This window comes from Hemitrygon akajei, chromosome 5 (genome assembly GCF_048418815.1).
Source record: "Hemitrygon akajei chromosome 5, sHemAka1.3, whole genome shotgun sequence".
Taxonomy (NCBI): domain Eukaryota; kingdom Metazoa; phylum Chordata; class Chondrichthyes; order Myliobatiformes; family Dasyatidae; genus Hemitrygon; species Hemitrygon akajei.
This window is the reverse complement of record NC_133128.1, coordinates 161,501,095-161,513,961: the sequence shown is the minus strand read 5'-3', so window position 1 is coordinate 161,513,961 and position 12,867 is coordinate 161,501,095. Positions and strand designations below refer to the sequence as shown.

General features: G+C 40.4%; 1 protein-coding gene across 3 annotated transcripts in view; it reads right to left on the bottom strand.

The window, feature by feature from the left end:
* The window catches only part of LOC140728387 (calcitonin gene-related peptide type 1 receptor-like), an 88,862-nt gene that overhangs the window by 30,212 nt on the left and 45,783 nt on the right, over positions 1-12,867 (bottom strand). The window contains exons 2-4 of one of the 3 annotated variants that reach the window (XM_073047037.1): positions 5,150-5,269; positions 4,092-4,242; positions 1,822-1,938 (exon numbers count right to left, since the gene is read on the bottom strand). In XM_073047037.1, the coding sequence (XP_072903138.1) occupies positions 1,822-1,938; positions 4,092-4,242; positions 5,150-5,209 (328 nt within the window). In that variant the 5' untranslated portion in view covers positions 5,210-5,269. The remainder of the gene's footprint in view (positions 1-1,821; positions 1,939-4,091; positions 4,243-5,149; positions 5,270-12,867) is intronic. The other 2 variants (XM_073047036.1, XM_073047038.1) reach the window with 2 other exon arrangements.

The following is a 12,867-nucleotide window of genomic DNA, read 5'->3' as shown; positions in this document are numbered from 1 at the left end:
AAAATGCTTAAAGCTACCATTAAGAATTAGCAAGACATCTGAATAGAACTGGCTCCATCAGGCTGACACAGCATGGATTTAAGAAGATCCTATTTTTGACAAACTCACTGTGGTTTGAGAATACAATGAACATAGTGGATAGGGGGGTACTTGGATTTCTAGAAGGTGTTTGATAAGGTGCCGCATAAAAGGGGAACCATGATAGCGCAGCAGTTAGCACAATGCTGTTACAGCTCAGGGCCTCGGAATTTGCAGATCATTTCCGGTGCCTTCTGTAAGGTTTTTGTAAATTCTCCCCGTAACTGCGTGGGTTTCCTCCATATGATCCAGAGGAAACAATCCCACAGACTAAAGACGTACCAGTTAGTAGGTTAATCGGTCTTGGTAAAATTGTACTGTGATTAAAATAGTGTTAAATTGTTGGTTTACTAGGTATACTGCTCATTGGCTCAGATGGGCCTGTTCCACGCTGTTTGATAGCTATATGAGATAGATAGATAGATAGATAGACAGACAGACAGACAGACAGATATATGAGATAGATAGATAGATAGCATCAATCAACTGCTTGACTCCATCCTTACCTGAACTTCCCAAATGTATATGTCTATGGAAATGACTATAGTAGGTGTGTATAGTACTGCAAAACTCTGTAGGTCTCCAAAACTCTTCTATGACCTGAATTACAGGTATACAGAAACTCAGTTGTTGCTACTTCATGAGTTAAGGGATATTATTAAAATTCTTTGTGGCACAGGGGGCTTTGTCCCTATGTTATAAAGATGGCTAAAATTAAATAGACTTGAAAACAATCTTAAAGGCTTTGAATGGTGAGTTTTAAATTTACACGAGTAGAATACAAGTTCTTATAAATTATACTGCAGCTAATACAACTTGTTTGGAGGATTGTGTTCAGTTGAACACCATGCCTTTGGAAGGACATAGCAACCTTGAAAGCAGAGGAAGTCCTAGATGGAAACCATTTGTTCTGATTGGGAATACAGGAATAGGAGGTATGGCCTAAAAATCAGTGACATTGAGAAAGAATTCAATACTAAAAAGAAATGAACATTATGCACTTCCTTCTGTAAACAATAGATGGCTCTTCGCCAGTTGTTAGATAGCTTTATGCTGAGCAAAAAGTATCATGGGAGTTGGGAAAAAGACAGGTATTTGAAGTAAAGTTACAAATCCGTCATAATCTCAATGAATGTCCGAAAAGGCTTAAGGAGATATACTGGCCTACCCTGCCTAGTATGTTCATTCTGCAGCTGTTGAATATTCACATCTGGACAAACATATAGGGAGTGATGACATCCTGAAAAAGACCCATCATAGACGTACCCCTGTATACTATTGTGAGCCAGTAAAGCAAAGCGTCGGAAGGGTGTTACGGTAATAAATAGTGAGCCTTTCAACGCAGGAGAGGAAAACACATGGGTCTTACAATTTTACAATATTTTATGGCAGTTCTCCAATTAGACTGAGCAATTCATTCTTTTGGACAATAAATCAATTCAGAAGCTGCTTCTTTCAGTTTGCCAGCTCTGAACTAACCTGCCTGTACTGCCACAGAAACAGCCTTCCTGTGATCCGTTTGCCAAATGTGTTTAAATCAGGGCCAGTACACTGCAGCTCTGAACTTCCTCTGTTCATGCCTGTCACATACTAAGGAAAAATTATGAAAGGAAATATGAAGCACAGCTGTTGTTGAGATTAGGCGAGACTAATGGAGATGATTGGTCTTTTAACCTGAACTTTGCCAAAAGTTAGCACGGTGATTACTTCAGCTGAGAATGACAATTTATTGGGTGTTCTTACCTGATGGATCAAAGTCTTGAAAATAATCTGGACATTTTTGGACAGCCACTGTCCCTGGAGGGGTATCATCCCAGCACAGCCAGCCATCCCATGTTCTGTTACACACATTGCCATTCCCTGGTGAAAAGCAAATATGTTTGACATGAGGTAATAAATATTATGGTTGTAATCCATATAATTAATAACTGCAGCACTTTCACAACTATTGCACAGAGACTAGTGGAATTACATCATCTCTTATTCAAAAACAAGAGATTCTGCAAATCTTGGAAATCCAGAGCAACACACACAAAATGCTGGAGGGACTCCGAAGGTGAGGCAGCATCTATGGAAATGAACATGCAGTTGACGTTTCAGGCCGAGACCCCTCATCAGGACCAAATCCTGATGAGACTGAGCCAGCAGCCCATTCAGTGCCAACCTCAAGCTATTTATAAAGCTTTCGTGGCTATAAAGTAAGTACCTAAAAGTTTAAAAAAAGGCTGCAGATAGTGCTAACACTATTCCCAGTCACTGTGAGGATGATTGGGACATTGTACTGTTAGCTAAGCATTGCTGTAAGAGACTGAACTTGATTTTGTACACCCGGATCTGATTCAGACAACAAACAAGTTACAAAACTTGCGGTTAAGATGGTGCCGACCTGCGTCACCACCAAGATCGTGGCTCGGACTTAGCTGTTTTTTTTAAATGTTCAGAGAGAGAGAGGGGTTTAGGGGCCAGATAGTGATGTGGAGGAGTTAGAATTCAGAGTAGGGTTAGGGACAGTGATGTGGAGAAGTTAGTAGTCAGGCCTTTGTCCTGCGTTTTAAGGTCAGTGATGTGGAGGGTCATAAGGGCCTCCCCTCCCTGCTGGTAGGTCAGGGATGAGGATAGTTGATGAAGGTCATCCAGCCCCTCTGCTCAGTGTTGGAAAGCCATCGACATGGATGGGTGATATTGGGCTGTCTGTCCCAAGTTAGTGGATCCTGGGATTGGATGGATCCATGGAAGCAGGAGGCATGGAGGCAGAACAGTCATGAGAGTCCATCCGAAGCATGCCAGGCACTCATGCCTGGAGTCTGGGGTCCGATCTTTGGTTAGTACAGGGGTTGATACCAAACATCTGAGCTTGAAAGTCAATATCAGAAGGCCAGAAGCCCGATGGACGAAGCCAGGAGACTGGAGTGCTGTCCTGGAGCTGGAGGACTGTCCATATGTGTGGGTTGATGCATGGTGACTGGGAGGGAGGAAAGAGGTTTGTAATGTTGTTTTGTTGCTTCTTGTGTTCCATTTTGTTGTTTGCTGTGTTGCTCTGCCAAGCATTGTAGGCATGCTAGATTGGTCCTGGAATATGGGCAGCACATACTGTTGCCCCAAGTACATCTCTAGGTGTGTTGGCTGTAAATACAAATGGTGTATTTCACTGTTTCCCTGTATATGTGCTCAATAAATCTGAACTTGAATCTGAATCTGAATGAATCTCAGAATCAAAGTAATTGAATCAGAGTTCCATGTCCATTCAGAAATCTGATGGCAGAGGGAAAGACGCTGTTCCTGAAACGTTAAGTGTGTGCTTTCAGGCTCTTGTGCCTCCTCCTTGATGGTATCAATGAGAAGAAGGTAGGTCCTGGGTGACAGGGGCCCTTAATGATAGAGCTGGGATCTAGCGACGCTAATGCCCATGATGGAGATGTCAAGAGTTTACAACCTTCTGCAGGGTTTTCCTATCATGGCCCCTCCATACCAGACAGTTGTGCAACCCATTTGAAAGCTCTCCGGGGTACATCTGTAGAAATCTGCGAGTGTCTTTGGTGACATGCCAATGCATCTCAGACCCCTATTAAAATATAGCTGCCATTCTACCTTCTTTGTAATTGCATCAATAATTGGGCCCAAGACAGATGTTCAAAGATGCTGACACCCAGAAACTTGAATCCGCTCACCCTTTCGACATCTAACCCCTCGATGAGGACTGGTGTGAATTCCCTTGACTTCCCCTTCCTGAGGTCCACAATCAACTCCCTTCATTACCGGCTGCATAGCAGAAATACTCTGCCACAACAGCATTAACTCCTCTTACTCCCTTGATTATGCAGATCCCTCAAATTTGGAGCATAAAGCCAACTGACCATTTGAACTGCAGAAAAATAACTCCCTTGGCAGTTACGGTAATAAGAGTCCATTGCATTGTTTGAACCGAACGTGCTGCTGGCTGCAGGGCAGAACCCTGAACAATAAAAGCAATCACTGACACAACAACACAGTTTGCAAGCAGTTATTCCTTTTACCATTTCCAGTGTACATGGAGTTCTGCATAATCTTTTGGTAGCATTCATATTGCGCCGTCATTATCTTCTCCCTGGTTAAGGCAAGCCCACGATATCTTTCCACTGGCAAGCTCCCTGTTTCATTATCCTTCTGGGCTGCAGCAAATTGCTGCTGGTAAACAAATACAATATTAGCGACATGAAAGAATTGCTTGTACTAAGCACTCAGTACACAAGGAACAATGTGTTGTTATCCTGGTTTTGAAGTTCTGTTCTACTAAGTTTAATTGAACCACATTACAAGTTGAATTTGATAGTGTTATTTTTGTTGTTTAATATGAATAGCTGGGAATAAATCTCTCTCTTTCACCTGCAATGCACACGGATCTGTAGGGGTAAATAGTATTCCCAGAAATCTGTAGGGGTAAATAGTATTCCCAGAAATCATACATCACAACCAGCAAAAATTTGTACAAGAAATGTTAATTTTTTCGAAGTTGAGCGAGAAGTCTCTTATGTACCACAAAAAAGGGTTCATTAGTTTGCTGTTGGAAGCTGTAAGCCATTATCTACAAGCTGTTCATCCAGCTCCCATAGCAACCCCACTACCATCACCTGAACATCTTCATCTTCGATAAAGTTTAGTGAAAATCTGCTGAAGTAATTCTCCATGCATGCTGTGATTTAGTACCTCTAATATATAACATGCATCCTCTCTAATATAAGCAACTCAATAAGTAGTTATTGAATAGCTTTTTTTTACTGAGTAGGTGAGCATTAAGGTAAAAATCTATTCTAACAATAATGGCGAAGCTTCGGGGCATTATAAACAAAGCCACTGAGTATAGAGTGAGATATGTTTGAATCTTACAATAGTAAATCTGGCACATAAATAGTTTGCATCACCACATAAACAACGTGTGTCTTCTACTGCAAATCTGCTGTATTAAATGGGTATCACAGTGACTAGATTTACATCGTGTATACGACAGTGGAAGATATGAAACTCAACAAATGAGAAATGCTAAATTACATTTAACTATCTCAACAAATTAGTTACAGGATTTTTTAGGGCCTACCTTTGAAATTGAGATGAGGAACAGAATCCGATACACCACATTTTCTTTCATTGAAGACATTGTCTGGAGTAACTCACTATTGAAGATGACAGCCTGTAAAAGGGATAGCAAAAAAACAGCCTGCATGGCAAACGGCAGCAGAAATATATTAAAATCAGACTCATCACATAATAAAGATTGCGCACATTTTGTGCTCGATATCATATATCATAGAAATTCTACATTTCCTGCTTAATATCACAATACAAAGCGATTGTGTGCGTTCCCATTTTATATTATACATCCAATGGATTAAAAACTTAGAATGAACACTAAAGGACAATTTGTCTGAAGTACAAGCAGTGGATTCTCATTAAAATTCGAGAAAGCTGCTGGCACCTGCCTATTTAAAAACACATCTACATTGAAACTTGTGACGAGAAGTGTTCTCGACTTCACATTAATGTAAAAATGACAGTTTAATGCTGGGACGGATCCAGAAAGAAACAGTATAAAACTCCCTGGAGGAGACAATCTCACGCTATTCAGGCCTGATGATGGAATGAATTCACCATGTGGCTGAATCAATCTGGATGTTAAAGCTGTTCCATATGACTTATTTGACCATTCATGGGCACTTTGTAAATGCAAAAATCGAACTGCTGGAGGAACTCAGTAGGTCAAGAAGTATGTGTGGAGGCAGTGAGATGGATGATGTTCTACATCCAGCTGAGCATTGGGACAAGGTGTAAAGGGTAGAAAGCCACAATAAAGAGGTGAGTTGGAGGGCTGAGAAAGATACTGGTAGGTGATAGGTGAAACCAGAGGTGTTTGGGGATGATAAACAGATGGAGCCAGGTGGAAGAGAGAAAGCAGATGGGGAGTCTTGAGACTGAAGAAGAGGGCAGTAAGTGGAACTTCAAATATACAAAGAATTTTAAATGTTCTGTGAATCCTGACTTTGGCATCTGTACTCTTCCTGCTAAAATTTTAATAGTCATCTGTAATTTTATGAAAGGATACAACAGGGAAAATTCCATAGATATTTTCCCACTCAACAGAACCAATGCACAAGTTTTGATTTCAGATTGCTATCTACAGTATATACAGTGGATTCTGGTTAATTGGAACACATTGAGACCAGTACATTTTGGCCCAATTAAGTGGTTGCTCCAATTAGCTGAAGCTTCATGGAAATAGTTAAAAAGGGGTAAAAAAGAAAAACTACTGTTTAACTGAGTAACAATTTATGTATTTAAATTAAATATACAACAGATAAGAGCACTACCAATACCTGTAGAGTGCTATAAAACTGTGCAATATTTCCTAATAGTTATTGACGGAGAAATTCATCTGCAATGTTCCTTTGATTGACTGTAAGTGAACAATATCAGTGCAAACACCTATTGCAGGCAATGGACTACCTTCATACAATGTTTTATTTAGTTACTTCATTTAGAAATTTAACCCTAACCTAATCATGGGTTAATTTGCAATGGCCAATTAACCACCCCAGTAAATCTTTGGGTTGTGGGAGGGAATCGGAGCACCCGGGGGAGACCCATGCATTCCGAGGGAAGGGTGTACAGACTCCTTACAGATGATGCTGGAACCGAACTCCAAACTCCACTGCCCTAAGCTGTAATAGAATTGCACTAAGCCCTACACTACACTGGTACCTAGACGATTAGTTCAGATGCCTGCATCCTCCAAATCTTCATTTTCATTGCAACATTCAAGATGATTGTCAATACCTTCACAAATACTAACGCTGAAATAGTGAAATTCCCAGCTATTTCTGGCATCTGCAAGGCTGAATGCTTGAAACTGCGGTGAACAAAATAGTTTCAAATCATCTTACTGCTTATTTCTCACCAACTATCAGCAACGAATAACACAAACGCACGCTTTTGACATTATTTTAAAACTGATCGCTCTGAGGACGGTGTTGCGTTTTATTGACCACAAAAGTACACACAACTGATGCCAATGAGGAACGTTCGGCAACAGTCTCCTGTCCCAAATAAGCAAAGGGAATCCTCAATTCTCAATTTTCTCAATTTGGTTTTTGTTCTTTAAGAGTTGTCTCAATAAACGGCTGCCCTGATTAACTATTGGCCTGATTAACTAGAGTTCATAGTACTTCTACGCAAACATAATAGAAGAGAGATTGTCATTATCATCTTGTGATTATATTTCCTTGGTGGTTGGAGTGGTACAGCAGAACATTACAAATTTAACACAGAGCAGTAATCTTAGTGATCTAACTATCAAACTGGGATTGTTCATGCTGCATGCATGCACACATACACACACCTGTTTTGTCTTTCCAAAGATTACTCCCAAATACTTTCAGACATTTGCCTTAACATAAATATCATTAAATCCACTACATAATCCACAGCTCCTGGAACTCCTCATGACCAAGTCTATAATGTATACACCAGAATGTTGGCCATCTCTTGCTGCTTAACAGCAAATCACCCAACTCTTTTATTCATGTTACATTCTAAATATATACACATAACCTGGAAGTATGCCAAAATAATTTTGCACATTCTAAAGAAGAATATTTGAAGCATTTATAAATGCATGTGCTTATTTTACATGGTATCCCTCATTTAGAAAGTATTTTTAAAGATATCTTTCTAAAGCACAGAGGATCGATGGCATCTTTTTAAATAGGAACTATAACATGTCAGAGAATACTCTAAAATGTGTGATTAATGTGCCAAGGGCTAAAGGTCTTTCCAAGCATGTCCGCTGTAAACAAGTAACATTATTTATAAAGCTCCTTAAAGAAGTGCAACAGTGCTTTTACTTCCCCTCCTTCCCAGAAGTTCCCAATGAACTTCAACATTTTCCATGTAGGAGACGCGAATTGTAATTCAAATTTTACATGGATTCAGAAGTAACACCAGAGAAGGATGAGGATTAAGAAATTCTGATACAGAATTTCTGCTGAGAAACATTAGTAACAGTATTCTCAGAGACTGAGCACAAGAGACTCTGTTGATGCTGGAAAACCAGAAACAAAATGCTGGAGGAACTCAGCAGATCAGGCAGCATCAGTGGAAAGGAATTAACACTGGACATTTCGGGCTGAGTCCCTTCATCAGGACTGGAATGACAGGGGAAGAAGCCAGAATAAGGTGGTGTGGGAAGGGAAGGAGTACAAGCAAAAAGCTGATAGGTGAAGCCAGGTGGGTGGGGGGGGGGGGGGGTGGTGAAGTGAGAAGCTGAGAGGTGATAGGTAGCAAAGGTAAATGGCTGAAGAAGGGGGAATCTGGTATGAGAGGAGAGTGGACTTTGGGAGAAAGGGAAGTAAGAGGGGCATCTGGGCAGGGGGGGAGTGATAGGCAGGTAATGAGAAGGAAAGGGGAAAAGAGGGGAGCCAGAGTGGGGAATGGAAAAAGAGGGAAAGGGGAGAAAGAAATATTTCTGGAATTCAGAGAAATCGATGTTTATGCCAGCAGGTTGGAGATGTTCAGCAAGATGGACAATGAGCTGTTGCTCCTCCAACCTGAGAATGACTTCACCATGGCAGTAGAGGAGGTCACGAACTGACCTGTCAGAATGGGAGCTAGGGTGGAGGAAGTGCAGATTTTGTGATCGAACATCTTTGCTCCGTCTGCAACACGCAGCGTTTCCCAGTGGCCAATCATTTTTATTCCAAGTTAAATTTGATTACATCCTTGATTTTTCTTTCCTTTTCCTGCCTAACAAAAGTTTCCCTGACAGAGCAAGTGAAGTGGACTATGCAACATAGCTGGATACAGTCAGGGCCTTAACATGAGCAACGAGAGCACACTGTCGTTAGTTTGCTTGTCCTTCCAACCAATCTGGATAAGTTTGTTTAGAATATTAGCTTTATTTAATACATTGTTTGCATCAACAGCCTACACAGTCCGAGGACGTGTCGAGGGCAGCCCACGAGTGTTGCCACGCATACTGCGCCAACATAGCATCTCCACAATCCACTAACCCATGCGTCTTTGGAATGTGGGAGGGAACTGGAACACCCAGAGGAAACTCTGCAGTTGTGTACAATGATGTAATGTGGAAACATACGGAATTCACAACCTCCGACATTGGCTGGGGTTCACTTTAAGAGGCTGGTCTGACGTGATGAGATAATTACATAAAGGACCTTTACCGTGCTTTCTGTTCAGTTTTTGGTGTTCAATAAATGAGTTGCTATGGCTTTTCTTTAAACATAAAATGTCTCCGCTGTTTCATTTGTGGAAAAATTACACGGTCCCAGGGAGAACGAATACTTACAAATAGCAACTAGAATTGAACCCTGATTATACTACACATTACATTACCACTGTTGAGCCAATATTGGTGGTATTTTTCTAGGACCTTCAAATGCCTGCTGGTAGCTGGTTCAAGATTCATAAGTAGATAAGTGAGAAGGGATTACTGCTACCAGTTAGGTCTAGGTGTCTTCCTTCGTTGAAGTCCAGTTAGACTTTATTAATAGTGCATGGTTGGGGTTGAAGTCCCGAGGTCTGGCAGTCCAAGTGTCAAAGTGTCATTCACTCTCATCTAACTGAACACAATATGGATTAAGCCTCCCTGATCAAAAAACAAGCAAGGCTGGGATTGACACCTAGTAGAGTAGGGAACTGTGACTACAGCACTCAAAAGCAGCTTAATTATTGTCTTCAACACTCCTGGTGGCTTACGATGGATGGAGGCTTTAACAACCATCAAAAAATATCAGTAAAATAAAGTATCATGCTTTAAAGATGCTGAGAATATTTTAAATTTGCATAAGAAAGGAATAGTTTGCAGAAACCTCAGCATTTATTTCAGAAACTGAAGAATTAGTGCACTTGGGACTTGGGCTGAAGAAAGACAATAATCGCCCATGTGGATTAGGAAAGAGGATGAACATAGCATTGAATAAGATCTTTTTCATTCCCATAACTACATTTTCGTGGACCGTTATGGTGAAGGACGCTGGAAAACAAAGCTATAACTTTCCCGTGATATTCTATTGCTTAGTTCCAGCTTACAAATTTAAAAATGTTGCATTGAATATCTTGAGAATTATCATTTTCCATAGCAGAAAGGACTGATTGTAAAATTTTAAAAAGTCTCAGCTCTCCAAAATCAGCTTTCCCACTGTTGTATTTCCTGTATAAAGACAGATATTATAGATGCCAGAAGTGATACTCTAAATCTTAAATGACCTGGTATTAAACAGTCTTAAATATTTGATTAACTGGAAGCTTTGATCATCATTTTATTTAACAATTTTATTTATTTAACAGAACACCTTACTCTAGGGGTGCAAACTGTTAGCCATTGGGTGGATGCAACATGCAACCAGTTTGCCTAAAATTATGTAATTTTGTAACTCTCCTTCAAGAGAAGGCAAAATCAGCTCTTGCCCACAGCAGACTTCACACTGTGCAAAGGGTCACTGAATTAATAGATGATATTCAGCAGAATCTCACAACGTGAGAGAGACACACCATGAGAACATACCCTTCAGCCTATACAGTGTGGGCTCACTGTCAATCACCTATTTACACTAATCCTATATTCATTCCATGTTTTTTTTTGTATTCTTATCAGCTCACCCCAGTTTCAGTTATTCACACTATCGGCAATTTTCAATGGCCAATCAACCTACCAGTCTGCGTGCCTTTAAAAGCAGAGCATCCGGAGAAAACCCAAGCAGCCACAGGGAGACCGTGCAAGAATCAGCATGCAAAGTTGGAATTGAACCAGGCCACTAGCACTGTGAATCAGTGCTTTACTAGTTCAGCCGTTGTGAATTTCTGAGGAAATTGTCATTCCTTGCCTTCACTCGATCTGGGTTTCTTTGCAAGGTTCCCCTTTATTACTTGATAACCAAGCTACAAAGGAAGCAGGGAGGGATATGAGAATGTAAAGCATTACTTTATCATGAAGACCATGAGAGTGATAAAAACTGTTCTTTTCCTGCTCTCGGTTTTCACTCTGCTCCTATCTTTAAAGACAATTAACAAAAATTGAGATTCCAAATACTGCATTTTGTTTAATAGGATTACAGGCCACAGACAAGGTATTTCCCTGCTCTACATATGTTCCCAGCTTCTCAACGCCAAGCTAATAATCTTGAGGAAATTGAAAGCTGACTTCCGTATGATAAATATGTAGCTATTCAGTGATGACAGAGTTCAAGTCCAAGTTTATTGACACAGCCATACACACCCAAGCTATACAGTTAGTACCAAGAAAACTACCTTTAAGCAGCAGTTTATTACAAGCATGAAAAGCATAAATTACATAAATTTAAATTAACATGAATTATGCATAACTTTACAAAACAAAATAAACATAACAACATTAGTGCAGGTTGAAGAAAATATAGTTCGACATACTATTAAAGTTTTTCAGGTTGGTGGCATAGTGGCACCAGCGCTGGACTTCGGGGCGAGCGGTCCTGAGTTCGAATCCAGCCGGCTCCCGTTAAGAGCTGGTGATCTCTTTAAAAAAACTCACCCGGCAGAAGGCAATGGCAAACCACTGCTGTAACTTGCCTAGTATGCAATTTCCCAGTAAGTCAGAGCAGCGTGGAAAGAAATTGTCCACTACCTGGAAATAATTCCAGATGCGACATACCTACCCACAAGAACCTGAGTACAGTGGAGAAATGGGTCAGAAATGATTCAGTCCATTGGGTATATTAAAACAGCAGCTGCTGATGGCTAATTCAAACCGCAAACCAAAATGACTCCAATCCCTCCAAGTGGCTCTGTTATTTTACTGAGAGCCTTTCTCCCTTGAGACTGTCAAGCTACTTGTAGTGAATTGAATATTGTACATCAATGTTGTTTTAATAAAGCCAATGGACAATTTAAACCAAAGTCCTGCCATCATCCTCAGTAGATACTGCACTGCAGTCATACCAGTTCCAGGTGCAGACTATGCTCTCACAGCTAAAGGTCTATGTAATTTGGTAACGCATGTTATCTGTCGTTTGTCATCACATTGCAGAAAATACAGCATCGTTCATGATATCTTAGATTTTGTAAATTAGTAAGACATTAGATGGTGCATTTTGATTCTATTAATAAATATTCAAGTGAAAAGAATCTACTCTAATTAAGAATGCGCAATGTGAACTGTTCCCTTCTGAGGTCTACTGGCAAGACAGCATAATGAGTGTGTTTATTAGACCTGCACAAGTGACATGATAAGAATTTACAGTTTGGAAATTTTTACCCTGATATCTTTTGCATAATTGTAAAGAACAATGCACTCTAATGTATATGCCGTATTGCAGTGATACGTTTAAGATTGATTATTTGGTACAACAGCTTACTGACACTTGTGTGACTCCACAGCGTGGTTGGTCACGACATTGGGCTCCACCTTTCTGCTCCAGGGAAAGCACATCATCTCCCACAGGATGGGAGGGATAAATAGGAAATGGATCATGCTGGCGTAGACTCATCTACCACTTTACAGCTTGTTTGGGAATGGTACTAGCAGAGACAAAAATCCAGATTGCCTACCACCAGTAAGGTATAGGAATGGTGAGGGATAACAGTGGACCAGAGACAAAATGCCATGTAGACTTCCCCTTCTGGGGCTCACAGCATCTCCTAGTGCCAAAACTCACATTAAGATTAGCACAAATTTTATAAACACTAGAGTTGCAAATCAAAGCAAGAAAAATACAAAATATTAGTAATAGTTTAACATGGCTTTTAAAGCTATTCTGCAACTGCAAGAAA